Source organism: Pyxicephalus adspersus, chromosome 10 (genome assembly GCF_032062135.1).
Source record: "Pyxicephalus adspersus chromosome 10, UCB_Pads_2.0, whole genome shotgun sequence".
Lineage (NCBI taxonomy): Eukaryota > Metazoa > Chordata > Amphibia > Anura > Pyxicephalidae > Pyxicephalus > Pyxicephalus adspersus.
Window position 1 is genome coordinate 30445007 of NC_092867.1, and position 17275 is coordinate 30462281.

The 17275-nt window shown below is 34.5% G+C and overlaps 1 protein-coding gene across 2 annotated transcripts in view; it reads right to left on the minus strand.

The window, feature by feature from the left end:
* The window catches only part of PLCE1 (phospholipase C epsilon 1), a 149507-nt gene that overhangs the window by 20067 nt on the left and 112165 nt on the right, over positions 1-17275 (minus strand). The window contains exons 10-23 of one of the 2 annotated variants that reach the window (XM_072424414.1): positions 16852-16969; positions 15261-15423; positions 14780-14902; positions 14081-14217; positions 13384-13622; positions 12838-12899; positions 12582-12747; positions 10969-11076; positions 9863-9979; positions 9622-9780; positions 8403-8532; positions 7329-7370; positions 4653-4777; positions 1598-1715 (exon numbers count right to left, since the gene is read on the minus strand). In XM_072424414.1, coding sequence (XP_072280515.1) covers positions 1598-1715; positions 4653-4777; positions 7329-7370; positions 8403-8532; positions 9622-9780; positions 9863-9979; positions 10969-11076; positions 12582-12747; positions 12838-12899; positions 13384-13622; positions 14081-14217; positions 14780-14902; positions 15261-15423; positions 16852-16969 — 1807 coding nt within the window. The remainder of the gene's footprint in view (positions 1-1597; positions 1716-4652; positions 4778-7328; positions 7371-8402; positions 8533-9621; positions 9781-9862; positions 9980-10968; positions 11077-12581; positions 12748-12837; positions 12900-13383; positions 13623-14080; positions 14218-14779; positions 14903-15260; positions 15424-16851; positions 16970-17275) is intronic. The other variant, XM_072424415.1, reaches the window with a different exon arrangement.

Here is a 17275-nt window from a genome sequence, read left to right on the forward strand (position 1 = left end):
CTGGGGACACATCTCTTAACAGGGACATCTGCGGACCGGAGGACAAGGACCTGTTTTGATGACATACTACTCCAAAATGAGAAGTGAAGGTTCCTTAATAAAGTTGGCAAAATAGTTTTCAAACACAAAGAGAGACAAAGTTAACATATTGAATATGTTTTTTTTTGATATCTCAGCATCAGAAGATACTGTTGCTCCTTCTTTTTATGTTGATGCCATGAAACATGTTGAATACTTAATCAGGCTCTTGGGATAATTTAACATAGCACATGTACTGTATATAATAGGAATTTTGTATTGACATTTGACCTAAAGCCCGGGGAGCTGACAATATGCTGAACACATGCTATTTTTGTCTAATTAAAATGTGTTGCATGTTGATATAATCATGTTTTTGTGACATGGTTTTAATATTTGTAAATAAAAGTTTATGTTTTTTACAATATGGTAAAATAATGATTTTCTCTGTGTCCCATAAGCACAATTACTATATGTCAAAGGAATAAGGGGTCTGTAGACACCTCTGAAGGAAAGCAACTATCAAAAAAGGTCAATAAATGTATTAATTTTTGAGCTTCTTAACATATCCCATTCATAATTGTTGTTACAAGTCCTTCCTAACCTGCTAATGTGGGAACTGTGAGTAATTAGGGCCTTCCTCAAGTTAAATAAATTAAAAATCTTTCTAAAACACAGGATTGGTAAAACAAATGTCACCCTGTACCAGATATACATTATTAAGGGGACCACATTTAGAGAAAGCTGTCTACTTGGTAAACCTTGAACAAAAAAGACAGAAAAAAGTGGTGGCTTATTTAATCAGATTCCTCATTTTTTATTAGTTAATTGTCAAGCACTAACATGTTTGATCTATAAATCAACAAACTTCTAGAAGTACTTACTAACTTTTCACTGCATTAAAATCTAAAACAAAACCCAAAGAAACTATGCGTGGAGAGATACATTCAGAACACATTTACAGAGCAGACATAACCCAAACAGATACTTATATATAATCACAACTAAAATAAAATATGTTCAGGCATAAGACATTCGTTTTTTATCTTATAAGCCACAAAGTGAGGAATAAATTTCCCTCTGGACAAATTTTTCTAAGAATCAACAGCAAAAAACAAACAATGACACCATCCATTCATGAGTGAAAATTAGAAATAATTTGGGCTTGCCATAAACATTGTTCCAATGTGTTTATTATTTATACTAATGACCGAAGCATTTTGTTATAGAACAGCATGATTATTAAGATGATGAAATATGTTCAACAGCTTTTTCCCATGTCATTACCAGATCTGTATATTTGGATGCCCTCTCTGTGTATTTATTCTTGACTAGTCTCTTTGGACAATAATTGTTATTTTGTTGTTTGTCTTTGGTGTTGTCTTGTAACCGTTTATTTATACTAATGCTAATAAAAAGTGCCCTTACCTAAATGTGAATCTAATCTAAACTTTCTTCCACTTCAAAAGATGATGTTCAGAGCAAGTATTTATTGATTTGGCATACAGCCAGACATAGCGCACTCCAGTCAACATTGAGAAGGCTGCCAGAGAATAAAAAGATAGATGATCCTACTTACCAGGAAACTTCACAGCTTGGCAATAGATGATAAGGTCTGAAAGTTCTGGTGCAATTTGTCTACTTTCTTTTTTGTTCTGAGGGAGATAAAACTCTTCGTCCAGTTCCATATCATAAACCTATATGTGCAATAAAACATGTTTGGTGATAGATCTACTCTTTTACTGTACATCCAAAGAGGATCTGGCAGGCTCACTTTGAAATAATAATAATTATTGTAAAGCAAATTTCAATACCTGTGAGGGGAAACTTCCCAAATTTGTATTTTAACTTTACTGTGGTGTTTCCCAGTGATTTTTTTTTCACAGTCAAATCAAAATATAGGCTTATGACTTTCACAGAGCTTAAGACAAGGACATATGTTTACACTGAGTAATAAGATAATAATAATATAGTATTCATTTATAATATATTTTCTCAGAACTAAAATTACATTTCTGTAACTGAAATGTGTGCACATATACCAGTAACAGCCTAACGTAATTATGTAAATACAACAGTTCCAAAATGCATGGAGTTATATCTAGGCTGTTACAGTCCAAGTCACAATTAAAGCTGAACTCAGGCCTTATCCTAAGGTTTGCACACTTATACATGCTCCTCTGTTTTGAAATTGCTTACTCCGATTTCAACTGCATACTTTGTGTCTCTTACAGAGTGTATTAGATGCTGCAGTACTTCATCTCCTGACTGGGCAACATGTTTGCCTGAAACAGTTTGCATGCGAATGCGGTCTAGGTATTAATATTATTATTATTATTATTATTAATAAGCAGGATTTATATAGCGCCAACATATAACGCAGCGCTGTACATTAAATAGGGATGATCTCTCTTCCAGATTACAATTCACCCATTAGAGCATTTTATAGTTTGTAGGTTCTCATTTACTCAGATCATTGTATATATAGTACATTCAACTTGGCTTATTCTTGTATTGTTTAAACCATTTTACAGCTTTCCAAGCTGCTTTATCATTTCTACTAGAAAAATATTCCAGCATTTGCATTCACACAACACAAAAACCTTAACCCAATCACCATGGAATGTGACACCCCAGATGTGGATCCTTCAAGACCAAGAGGTGTGACTTTTTTTTAAACTACCCTATCACATTTTTGGTGTCAGAAAGTCAGCATAGGTGTTAAACTTTCAAATTGCATTGCTAATGGTGTGAATTGTTGTCAAAACACCAGGTCAGAGGTGTTACAATCGCATTATAGGTAGAAAGCAACAACTTACTAATACAGTCCAGCAATAACAGCAGAAAAGAGGATTTCTTCTGGAGGAGAAATGATGGAAGTGAAACAACCCATAACGGTATATTTGGATAACAATCCAGTCCAATTAAAAAATGAGTGGTTACTCAGCCAATGAAAGAAGTTTTAGCAGTTTTTGCTGTGGCACCCCAGCATGTCCACGTTTTAGACATTATCATCAGCCAACAGCTACAGAATCTTGGATACATATTAAGAACACATCAGTAGAAGAGACTGAACAACTCCGCCTAAATGTCTAAGCAGTCCTGTCAAATACCAAAGCACCTCTTTCCAACTTGGCACCACAAGAGAGGAGGGCCCTTACTTTGCTGAGTAAGGATCCCAGCATTGCAATTCCACAAAGAAATAGAAAGGAGAGATGGGATATGGGGAAATCTTTTGGTCATGGTCCTAAACACATCCAATTACTATCCCGGGGAAGCTTTACCATGATTGTAGCAGCATCAATTCTTTCACATAATATTGCTAAGTATTTGGCTATTATCTGCCCATTCAAAATGGATGAGACTATTTTCCAGAACTCTAAAGAATTAGTCAAGTAGGTACATGAAGTTACATCCAGAAGAGACAATGGTGTTTTATGATGTTATATCCCTGTTTACTTGTATACCAACTGCAGAGGCTATTGATACTGTAAGAAAAAATCCAAAACAATATAGGACAATCAAAACAGACATGCATAGCTCAAGCCAGAGCAAATTGTTTCTTACTGGAATTTTGTCTTACCACCTATTTCAAGAACAAAGATAACTTGTATAGACAGAAACATTGATGTGCTATGGGATCAACTGTATCTGTTGTTGTGACTAATTTGTATATGGATAAAGTGCAGAAAAAAGCTTCAAACTTACATATCTACCTCTGCCTTTTGGCAACCATTCAAACCTTTGGTCAGGCAATTCAAAGGATTATTGCCTTTGTAAACTTCCTGAAGAGGGGAATATGTACATTGGACAAGGTGGTTCAACAAATATCACATCTAGAGCAAGGAACATCTGCAGTGTCACCTTCCATAGTGATTGAATTAGGCTCCTTGTGCTATCTGGATAAAAATGTGTTTTCTTACACTGGGAGAACCCATGAAGAAGCTTGGAAATCTGTAAAACTTTTTAAGCATTACAAGAACAAACCAAATTGAAAGTGACTAACTACTACTAAATAAGGCATTTTGCTATTTGTTTAACTCCTCCAAAAGTCATCCCATTGCTTTTGGGGATGGCTTGAGAGGAGAACTTGGCAAGGCATTGTGATGTTTTCCCTCCAGCCATGATCTGCCTGCGTTGCACAGTGAAGCACAAACCCCCAGTGATGAGTTCGCAGTGTTTAAAATGTAATTGAATATATAATGGAATGGAATACTACTTTGTCCTAGAATGTTGTCTCACTTTACCCCCTTTGTTTTAAAGTAGAAATGAATACATAAAACAGTTCCCCTACTTTGTACCTTAACAGCTTAAAAAAAAAAAAAAGATTTATTTGATTAATGAAATAATGAATGAGTTAATGAAATAATGAATGAGTTAATGAAATAATGAATGAGTTAATGAAATAATTAAAGTATGAATAATCTGCTCAGTTACTGCTGGGTTCAGTCGCAGTGTGATAACTAGCAGACCTGCACTATAAATTTAATGTAACCACAAAGAATCACTAGTTTAAAGGGGTGGACATACATTTTCACCAGAAACCTATAACTAAAATACATTATATAACTGTTATTGTCATTATTTACAAATATTTAAAAATTGTCATTTACTAGTATGTAACAAATATCTACCTTTCCTTTATTGTTAACAATGGTGCTATCAGTCTTCTTTATCCGCTTGGGGCCTTCCTCATTATACTCAAATTGAAGTTTATCATTGCATGGTTTGCTTTCAGGGCGGTCATCCAGAATATTATCTGTAATTATATGAATGCGAAAGTAAGAACCGAAATTTTCCTGACTGATGAAAACACACCACCAATTAGTTGTCTAAAGGTGAAAACAAAATTTCTTAACAAATATGTAAATTTCAAAGTCAATATCAAGTAATCTCAAATATGTCTTTGATATACAACAGACAGATCTTAAGGATTTTTTTTTTTTTTTTTTGCTTTTATAAGATTTGTGGTCCAAAGTTTGAATATTTCCATAATTCTGAACTGCACAAAGACACCTAGAGCCAAAATTTGAAACATAGAGATTCTTTTATCCAATATTTTCTGTGGGGGTGACTATTCATGTTAGCACCCTTACTACAGTCATTGTTCTTTAAAGTGGAACTATAGCTAAAAATGTAAAATTGTGACAAGGGACCTTACCTGCCTTAACACAATTTTTTAAACACACTCTCTCATCCCTGTTCCACTGAAGGTGCTGTCATCTTCTTCTTTTCCATGCGTACTGGATCTACTACTACCTTCATTGGCTGGACTGGTATGATGTAACTCTTGCACATGTATTACCTGGCACAGCCCTGCATTGTACACTGAGCTATGCATGTGCAGCTTAGCATTTTTTTTTTTAGGTAGACAGTGAATGGATAGGTAAAAGGTTTTTTTTTAGCAGAAGGGACATCACCTATGCCATCTGCAATAAAGACCTACCTGATAGCTGATTTTAAAAATGAAATTATAATTACTATAGCTTTGCTAACTATATTTGTGAGTGCAGTCATTTTATAGCTAGGGGTAAGAAAATATTGTGTAAATGTACGTTATGTATATTGTTACATGAATCTTAGCATGCTATCAGCATTTCTTCCAAATGTAGTTTTTAGCATGAACCTGTGCCAATGTACAGGTGTTTTCTGTAATAAAGACCAGTCACATCTGTTTAATCTGCTTATGCAGTGTGACTGGTCTTGTATTTATCATACCCGTTGTTATTCCAAGAAGCCTGTATTGGGTGGGGCTGCTGGGTTTCTTCCATTACTCTGCCCTCTACTAAGTTATATGCAGTACAATAATGAGGTATATGGTAGTATCTGGGACTGCAAAGGGATTTGGTGCACACAAATTAAATTTATTATTCTCTGTAATATCCATGATAGGAAAAAACTCCTTATAGAAAAATGACCTTGTAATAGAGGAAGAGTGCCTAAAATTACAACCATGGATGTTGTGTAGATTTAGTAGAAACAGAACACAAAGTCACCAGCACTCCAAAATACAGGATTCTTGCTTTATTCTAAAAGCACAAAAAGTAAAAAATAAATGTTTCAGGGCTGCACGGGGTCTCTGTCCTCTAGGTAACAGAATAAATAATTTGCCTTGAGGAAGGGACCTTGTGTCATCCCAAAAGTTTGACTTTTTACAATATAATGTCAGTGCTTTTATATAAAAAAAAAACAAAAAAAAACCAAAAAACAAGAATCTTGTATTTTGGAGTGCTGGTAACTTTGTGTTGTTTCAGTTTTTATCCCCTGTGGCTATTGATGAACATTTTTGACAAAAAAAGTACCCACAGTGTAAAGTATGATGGTTTATATCCTATTTGCAAAGTTTCTGTTCATTTTTTGTGAGTAAGTTAGTGAACATAGGTGTAGCCATATTTTCTTTGCTAAGCAGTATCATGCCATGATGTAGGTTCCTATACACCTTTTCGGATATACAGATAAAAAGCAAAGGGAATGTTTCCAAATCTGGTTATTTGGTGCAATATTTAATATATAAACCAGTATGGCCTTTATGTGCATATGAAAATTATACTTAAATTTACTTTCATGTAAATGTTACAATCACTTGAAACAGACTTAGTTCGCTCAAAATCAATGATTACCCCTAGTAGTAAATCTATACATTGGGCAGAGCAAATGCAAAACTCATACAGTAGATAACCCCATAAAGTCAGCAGGCAAATGCTATGTGTTTTACACAAATATATAGCAAGTGGATGCAAAAATAGGAACACAAATTAGATTGGGCCAAAGCAGCAGATATTATCTATCATTTGCAATAATGTTTACAGCACACATTTTCCATGCTTTGTGGTAGCTCCACAGGTATAATAATAACTAATAACTCCACATGAGCTAGCTATCTTACCAGTGATTTTTAATTTACATGACAATAACTGAAAACATGCACTGGTAGCGGCCCTTAAGGAGCATTTTAGGAAACAATCTTTAACAACAAAAGTTCTAATAATATGGGCTTCTTAATCCAACAAATAACATGTATGTGAATATATTATGTCAATAAAGACACGGCATGCATCACATGACCAAGCAATAGTACACCATTTTGGTGCTGGTGTTACATTTTTAGTCATGTGTCTCTTGGCCATGAAATGTAGCAAAACAATAAAATATGTGCTATAGCACAGTATAAAAACAATCACATTTTACACAGAAATAATAGCACATACAGACAAGGCAACAAGCCTTCTTCTGTGAACAGACAGCTTAATTAACAGGAGATGAGTAGTATAAATCCATGCAGTTAGAACATCTATTGAAATGGCTTTTACCTTCCTGGCTGTTAGGTGCAGGGGAAGCATTAAGGACATCAGCTACAGGAAAAGAGTCAAATAGGCAATCAGAGAAGGAAATGTCGAATAAATAGGCAACACAAGTCATTATGATTCAGTAATTGAAAGAAAAAAGGAAAAAAATTTGACAAGAAGCTGTTATCTGTTACATATGAATAAATGTTGTATGGATCTCTGTGTAGAATGGATCTCTGTGGAAAAAAAAGGAACAAACTGTGGTTCATGCAGTGCCATTAGTTTATTAGTATTAAAAGATGTATCATATTATTGCTCTTTAAGTGCTACTAACACATCTAAAAATGAATTGTGATTTTTCTTATAAAGAAATGATTATTCTTAACCACTTAAAACACAATGTCCTTAAAATGTAGGTAAGCTCCTTATCAAAAATACAAAAAAGCAGTATCGTACAAGATATAAGTAAAAAAAAAACGTACCCTTTCCGTAATATGATATATTGTGTTCTTCTAAAGTCTAGCATTTAGTCTTCCTCTTCTGTACTGGCCCCACAGCAGGACATAATATAGCTGGGTGTATTTCCACCCTTGACAATCATCAGTAAATAGAAACACTCCTTGCTGTGTAGCCTAACAATCATTGAACCCTCTTGAGTGCTTGAAGAGTGCTCCCATTGGCTGTCAGAGATGGAAAAGATCCCTGCCATGAATGGTGATGAGCCAGGTGTTCATTCATCAATCTATCTTGGAATCCACCTCTCTGTCTTTAACTTCCAGGGAACTAACACTGAGGAGGGACCAACGAGGTGCCAAATTTTTACAGTAATACTACATATTATGCCCACATATGTAGGATGGTTACTTGCCAGGAATGGCAAGTATGCATATAGAGTATAGTTTTGCTTTAACGATTGAGCAGTACCTTTACGGAGTGAGTGCTGTAAGCAAAGCAGTTTATTATAAAGAGGACATCATTAAACAGGTTAGTTCTACTAGCAATGAGACTACACAGAAAAAGCATTTTCTTTAAAGATTTTAAGGATAAAGATAGTCAGTTGGCACAAAATAAGCAATTGTTCAAAATAAAGCTGTATACCATCGGAGAGTGATTCATAGTCATAGTCATAATCGTCTTCATCATCCTCTTCTTCCTCATTGGTAGTGTTGGTGTTTAAGACTTGGGTACCATTGCTAGCTTGTGCTTGCATGCTGGCAAGTTGATGAGCCTACAATGATGTACAAAGTAGAAAACAAACATTGTTACACATTATCATTGTCATTAACATTATCATTGTTATACATTGATATATTAGCTTTTAAATTAGGCTTCTATAATAAACTTGCATTCTACAGGGCTTACAAAGATGGGGCTGAACAAGTTTGCCATAGTCTTTTTCAATTGAGGGTCTGAAAAGGAACTTATCAGGACAGAAATTTGTAATTGTCATTGAATGTGTAGGATCCAGGGCTGTTATTCTTACTCATTCTTCATTACTTAGGAAATCACTGTCCCGGACATTTGCATATCAGGGGTCAGGAAACAGGAAATGTTACTTGTTTTAGTTAACATGGTGAAGCAAAATAAGGATGCCCATCTCAAAGCCTGCAAAAATGTCAAAATTCACACCTGTCATGTTTCTGTCCTAAGAGAGGTTTCTAATAACTCTCATTGTCACCGCAGAACTACAGTTTTACATTTACCTGCATATCCAAAATAAATACCTTAAAAGTATACAAGCTGCTTTACAAATTTCTGCCACATGATTGATTGTTAACATTTAGATATTCAGAAATGCGGTTTTGATCTTTTTCTAATATTAGCTATTAGCTATGATTCCTCCAGAGATAATTTGCTTCTGGAGCTCCTTTAGCAAATTCTACAGAACACGTCAGGCTTGAAGGTTTTATAGATCATTCTGAACATGTTTAATGTATTTTAAAATGGAGTTTATGTACAGTGTATAATAAAAAGTGTTTTGTGGACATAGCTATGTTGATATTTATTGCAAAATAAATGTGTGATTTTTTTATATGTCATTTGTTAAATTATTATGTTGGTATGCCTAAAAAGCCTATTGTTATTATTTTGTGTTTTTTGATGTCATTTAGATATTGAAAAAAAAATTGTAAAATGTATTTATTCCCAGTATTTGAGTAGTGCAATAAGACAGTTGGCAATTTCAATTGGATACTAAATTAGGTTCCATTTGAATGGAAGGAAATATTGATTGCATATTGCAATTTTTTTTATAATATATGGTTACATTGAGAGGAAGTAGAGGTCCTAAACCTCAGGCCATTCATCACACACTGACCTTCTGTTTCAAAATGTCCACAGGAGTCTGATGTGCCTTGAGTTTTTTGTTTTTTAGTAGCACTTTTCTCCTTAATTGCCAAGGAGAAGGAAGCATGGGATCATCAGAAAAGTCACTTTCAAAGAGGAATTTTGTCACTAATTTCTCGCCAAACACAGACTAAAAAAAAGAACAAAAAAAAAATGTAACAATGTACTGTAAAAACACAGACAGGAATATTACACATGCAGCATCAACTCACCTTAAAAATCTCAGCCATTTTGCGCTGCTGGGGTAGGGAGCAATGATTCTCTATCGAGAGTATAATTGGCATGTCAGAATTGATGAACGCATTTCGGTCAACAGCTTCTATTACATCCTGTTGAAAGAATACATAGATATTATATTTAGAGTACAAACTCATTTTTTTATGCAAAATTCCAAAAACAAATCTAGGGGTTACAATCGTATGTCCTATAAATACATGTCCAATCTTATGCCTATAATATGCACAGTGCAACAGCCACGGTCCTTTACATCCGTATAATGTATACAAACTATGCAAATATTTCACAGTACAAGCCTTTTATTACTACTGTTAGTTTAGCTGTTCCTGGTAGTCTTCCTGGTTAGTTTGCCTCTATGAAATACCAACACTAAGGGCTCTATTTACAAAACAGGGAATTTGACATTACCTACTAGGGAACTAAAAAGGACCATCTTCTTTCTTTTATTCAGATTCTTTGATCTTCAGCCATCTTGATTAGACATTATGTCATCCTGGCACACACAAGGTAAGCCAAGATTGCTGGGTTTCCCGGGCAAATAAAGATGATGTTGCGCATGCGCAGCTCAGCTTTTTGCCAGAAACCTGATCAGACAGACCAGTCAAATAATGCAATAGGGAAATCACCTGCCGCTTTCTTCAATATTGACCAGCCTGATCATACAAACTTAAACCACTTTACCTCTGTGCCCTCACCTCCAGTAAGTATGGACAGGGCTAAGTAAACAAACATTTGTGAACCAGTAAAGCTTTGAATGGCTCTCCTGATCTTCATAGTCTGCCAGGTTGTGTGCAGAAGATTTTAAATGGATAAAACAAGACTTATTCAGGCGTATCTGCTGGCTGTATATATAAATAGATTTATTTATTTATTATGATTTTATAATGAACACATACATAATTTGTGATATTCACTATTACACTAAATTTCCAGTTCCACTTAAATCTTACATTATCTTCTTTAGGCTTGATGTTTTCACATTATGTAATGGCTTAACATTTTTACTGTAAACTTTACAAAAGGAATTTCCTAAAAATGTATTTCAGTGGTTATCTGTATTGCTGTATGACAAGTCCTTTACCTTAAAGGGAATTTTGGTTGTTAGTGTATGTCCATGATATATAATCGGCATGCCATCATCCCCATCCCAGCAGTCCAATTCTACGCTTCTGCATCCTTGTAAGAGAACCTAAAGAAACAAGTAGATCTTTTGTTCAAATAAATTGAAGACACAGAATTTTGTTATCAGCAAGTGTTTTATTGTATAAAGATACTATAATGGAACTTTCTTAACTTCACAATATAGATACTATTTCAGAAAAGCGTTTCCTGTGGGAAACTTCAAATTTAGAGGACTACGTCAGTCAGAGTGTGTCGAAAAAGTATTCCAAGAGGACCGATTTTCTGTCTTACAATACTTCAGTATAGAATAGAAAAGTATTTCCCTTTTCTGCCTATTCTGGATGATTTCCAGTGTATTACATTTCCCAGTTACCTCATCAAATCTGCAGAAAAAAAAATTCTGAACGAAGGAGTTATGCCGGGTAAAAACGCTATCTGTATATAAATAAGACGATGATGTGAGTGAGGGGGAAAGGGGGAGGGAAGCATTAACATAAACACTGAAGAGCAGTGGACAACAAAGAATGGAAAAGCTATGAGGTAACACGCGGAGGCTGAGGTTGTGCAAGCTAGAACAATTGAAGACATACTACTAACAGTTTCACTAACACTTGAGCCCACAGACATTCAAAGATCGTTGCCCAATCCATACGATGATTATGCAACAATCACTATGCACTGTAAATGGACACTGTTAGATATTAATATACAACACTGGATGACTTTCTCTGGGGAAATAGTCTGCCTACTTTGTTATTTTTTCCCATGTGACTGCTTATGCTGCCAAACTGCTTATGCTACAAAATATGCATGACTGAATAATATCTGTATTAGGAAAGAATTACTTGTCATTGATACTTGGGCAACAGAGTAAACTAGTTTATTAGATAGTTGATTACACATTGCTCAAACCAAAAGGAAACATCTATAAAAATTATATTATATAAAATTTATAATAGTTTATAGAAATTATAATCTTTTAGAGCTACACTAAAAAAAATCCCGACTTTAGTCATACAGATTTTAAGCATTGCATAGGGTAAAAAGTGTTTTGTGTATTCTTACATAGGATCTTTCTTTCCTCAACCCAGAAAGGACAGTACATGAAGAAAAATTCCCCTAACTTGTTCAGATAACAATATTAAGCTAGGCCTAGAACCTCTACCAAATTGGTAATATTGTCTATGTCCCCAATTGGGAGATTTCCCTTTATTTTCTGTGTAGAAAAATGTTATCAGGCAGAGAAGGAAGAGAAAGGAAAATCTTCTCAACCGGGATACAGACAACATTCAAAACTAATAAAAACTCCAACTGCATGTGTCCTACAAAAGAGATTTTTGAGAACTAGAAGCACAACTAATCAAACATTATTTCCCTCAATGGGCTCCTAAACAAGCAATTAAATGCTTAGCCATTCAAGTAAAAAAAAAAAAAAAAAAAAAAAAACTACAACATTGCACGAATACTCTGAGGAATAAGAAGCTTTAATCTGTATGAAGGTTAACATAAACATGTTTAATTATCTTTAGAATTTATGTTCGTAAACCATTTTGTCCTCATAAAATGTCCTACCTGACTGTACAGCTCTACAGAAGACTCCCCTTTCAGCTGGTGACCTGTAAGGTAAGTATTGTGGGAAGACTCAATAAAATAATATGAAAGGGGAAAATGCAGGTCATCTTCATTTATCTGAGACTCATCATTTCTTGAAGCAAAGTTATCTTTATCCATCAGAAACCTGAAAATATAATGACACATTAGCATGACAGAATCCAATATAAAAGGCATTATATCTACATTAAGTATCGACTGAAGAATATATGATTACCTTGCAAATCCTTCAAACGACATCAGTCCTTGCTGACGCATAGTGATGCTCGGCTCAAATTTCTTTACAAATAAAAAAAGAAAGAAAGAAAGGTAAATGCAATTAGTAAAACAAATAATACTTACGTATGGCTGTAGTGTTCTGAATGTTGTTCCTCGTGTTTTAAGAAAGGTGGTGTCAAAATGCATTGTTATTCTAAATTAACTTTTTCACTCAGTGCAAATCCCTTTGTTAGTAAACTGTATACCATATAAATTTAGTCATGTCATCTTTTGGTGCAACTTCTAAAGATACAATATTAATTTTTTTATATTACAATATCAGTAAAATACACATCTAGTTTCTTGGAATACATATACTGATGACACTATATGCATAACTTAAAATTCCAGTGTCAACATCAACAATAAATATGATGGGCTGCAGATGGGATCGTTTTATGACTGGCAGTGAAATTTGTCTGGAGGAATGTGCTACTAAACATATAATATTCCTCTCTAAATCACAAGACAAAAAATTGTATAGACAAATAAGAAAAAGTCTGACCTGAATAATGCTGAGGACTTCGTCATACGTGTAGTGTTCGCCTTGGCAGTTGACCAAAAAGTCATTAAACTGCTGTATTCCTAGTCCAAACACACCAAGTGAGGTACTTTCCACTCCAGTGCCATTGGTAACAATACTGGCGGCAGCAATAGCATCAGAAATTTGTCTCTGGTTTTCTGACAACTGTTGTCTACTGCGAATGAAAAGCCCCAAGTCTGATACATTCCTGGTCAATAAATCTAGAACATAAAACAAAGTGCAATCAGATTCTTAGCGAATATTTTTTTGCTAATTAATGCTCTTCCATGCTGTAAATAGGCTACATATGTCTACGGTATAATAAGCAAATGGTATAAACTGTTTTGTAACACAAATCTGAAATTACATACATTCTTATTATTGACCGTAAACTGTATCATGTCTTTATAATACTAACAAAATGGACCATCTGGGTTTAAAAGCTCCTGTTATTCCAGAGGTGGACATATTTTATTTCAAAGTAGAGAATCAATTAAAATTAGGAGCCAAAAGGGAGTTTCAAGAAGCTGTGGAAATAAACTTTCTTAAGTAGCACTTAAAAATGCTTTGCAGTTCTTAAAGTAGTTTAATAACCTGACCCCTGGGTATTTGTTTTGCTCGATTATTTTAAATGAAGCTGGTGAAATTTGACAATGAATAGTGTTAGTATATTACAAACCTAGGTCTGGCTGGACTCCGCTGACATTTTCATCAATTGTCAAGTTTGTGTACAGTGGGATGGATTCTGAACCCAAACGGTTGCAGGCAACAGCATATACGTCAAAAATATCTTTAAGATCTTTTCGACTTCGAACACTATAAATAAGAAAAAGGGTATGATGAAAAAAATGTATATTAGTCACATAATATGTTTTATTGAAAGTGAACATGTCAGCTGCTGTAATCTTTAAAAAAAAGTACCATAAGCAAGCTTTTATTAGCTTTATTTTACAGAAAAGTTTCTCTTGTTCTTGATAAGTTGCAACATATAATGATTTTGGGATTTGATGTGCACCCTTATTTGTCGATTAAGGCATTCTCATTGGGAAAAAAAATCACAGTAGGTGAAAACCTAAATGTGCCTTTTTTTTGAATAAAAACAGGCGTGTTTTAGCCAAGACTTTTTAAAGTTTACAACAACTCATAGGTTTGTCTTAAAAAAAAATAAATAAATAAAAATGCTTATATAGGTTATACCATCAGAGTGAAAGTGTTGTATTTGAGCATGCTGTGTGTGATTAATGGAGGCACAAAAATACTAAAAGAGAAAAGGTTGTTTTTCTTTTTACTGCATTGAGGATAGATATGCTATGTAATACCTGTAGATTTATACATGTCTTAAAATATATTCTCTCAATAAGCTCCTAAGTAAAATTACCTGAAAGATTTGAAGAGCTCCACAAACTCCACAAAGTTCATGCTGCTATCAGAAACCATAAATGACTGAAAACCTTTCATTCCACCCTTAATTCTTCCATGCCAACTTGAACTGCTCCATGTGCTGGAAAATTAAATAATTTTATTAGTGTTTTATTGCAGAACAACATGTGCCAGTTTGTGCATTTGTGGTGTGCCATTCTGGACTAAATCAAATCATTTTAATAACATTTAATTCTTTGATTTACAAGATAAAATATACAATCATTTTGGGACTCTTGGCAGGAGCTCTAAAAATATGGAAGGTAGAACAATCTACTGCCAAGAAGAGGCTTAGACAAGAATCCTGCAATGATTTTACAGCCATTGCAAAACTGCTATGGATTTGTAAACTTTTTAAACAAGAAAAAGTAAACATGGATATCAATTAGTATAAAATGTAACATAATATGATCCATTCTCATCAATCTTGCATAGCTTACGCAGTTGGAGGTTTGTTGGAACTTGACAGGACTGGCGAGGATGCGGGACGGATAGGTGCGGTTGTCCCTTGTGTTACATTTGAAGAACCAGAGACAGATGCAGAGTGAGCTCTCCGTGATGGAATAGTATGAGATGTAGAAAATCCAGAAACTGTATTGTGATCTGAAAATATATATATATATATATATATAATAGAAAAGAGAACTTAGTGAGAAAGTTACATCCCCATTTTCCGGGAACCACTAGATCTAAACTGCAATCCTAATTGTAACAATATACAGTAGTTTTAGAACCCAGTGTAAAAAATATTGTGAGAAAAAATTTAAAGAAAAGTCAGTGTTGTCCATGGTGATCATCCAGATTCTCCTTTTCGAATGTTTACATTCAGTAAAAAAAACAACAAAATGTATCACTAATTTTTTTTTTTCAAAGTATTCTTCTATAGCAAAAACACATGGGAAGGCAAGAATCTTTTTTAATAACCTTCTGCACACACAACACAGCACAGTTTTATTTGTTGCCCATACCAGTATGTACGAAAATATAATAAATATTTGTTGGATAAACCCCCCAACACCCCACACCCAAAAAAAAAAAAAAAACCTGAAATGTCAATTTAGTTCTTATAACCAGTGGAGTAGTTAGAAAATCAAGTTTTTTGATGAAATATTTTTTAATGCAAAATATTATATTCTGTATTGTAAAAATGCCACAGATGTACACAGAAAATAACTTCTATTGCAGTACTCTGCCTCTCCCTACTCTATACCAAATATACCTATTAACCTTCAGATGTAACTTTATACATTTGCTAGCAACAGGGACACAAATACAGCTAGAATTTAGATATTACCCTCATGTCAATAATGAGAGGCAGAATCCCAAGCCACACTACATGTATCTGGCAGGATTAAAAAAAAAACATGTTTTGATTTGTACTATTAGTACTAAATCTACCATGTTTAGTTCTATTCTCTGTTGTCCAGATACATACCTAATTATTACCCCCTAGGAACCATATGCGACAATGCTGTGCAACTACCTCATTCATGATATCAATAACCATGCTTTTGATCTCCTGCCATAATCTTACACCACTTTGTTCCCGGCCACATATACAAGAGCTATGACCCTTGTCCCTGTCATGTTGTATAGAGTTGTCTGCATAATTGAACAATCTGTCACTTTTTTCTGCCATCTGACATTTTTGGAAATGCTAGAATTCTTTTGAATAAGTATAATTAAACAGGGTCTGCAACAACATGGCTGTCCGAATTCAGTTTTCAAAAACCAGGATCAGCACACACTTTTACTATTTTTTTAGAAGCCTGAAAATGTAGCAAGGTGTACTATTTAAATAATCAGAAATGGACTCCGATGTTTATTGGAAAATCCTGGGCTGTTTGTGTCCCTTGAGGACTCAAGCTCGACAGCCATGGTCTACAGGATATACATTTTAAATGTAGAATAAAAATGCATAAATATTAAAAGACTCAGTTCATGAAACGGTGTTGACTTCCTTTACATACCCGTAAGTGAATACTACAAACTAAAGTTTGAGACTGTGTTTAGCAAGTACTCATGTCAAACCTTGTTCTTCTTGTTCATCAATTTCAGGAGGATCTGAGCCACTTCTGCTGCGGCTCTCTTTGTAGCTCCTGTTTTTCCTTGTTACCATCTCATCATCAGCAGCATCTCCACTTTCTCCCTGGTAAAATATTACACATATATTATACTTCTATTAATCTACAGAGTAGGTATCATTTGCATTTTCTTCCTTTGTCATGGTGGCAGAAGGCTAAACTTTGAAACAGATTTTCATGGTATGTGCCTATAAAGGCAGGGAGATTACAAAGGACTAGTCATCAATACTTCCACCACCAAGAACCCAACAATGCATTGTTCTCCACTGTCTGTGTGTTAAGATGATCATGTTAGTAAAGGCAGGAATTTTACTTCCACGTGACATTACTAAATCTTGTGATAGGATTCTGCAGGCACAGGGTAAATTAGG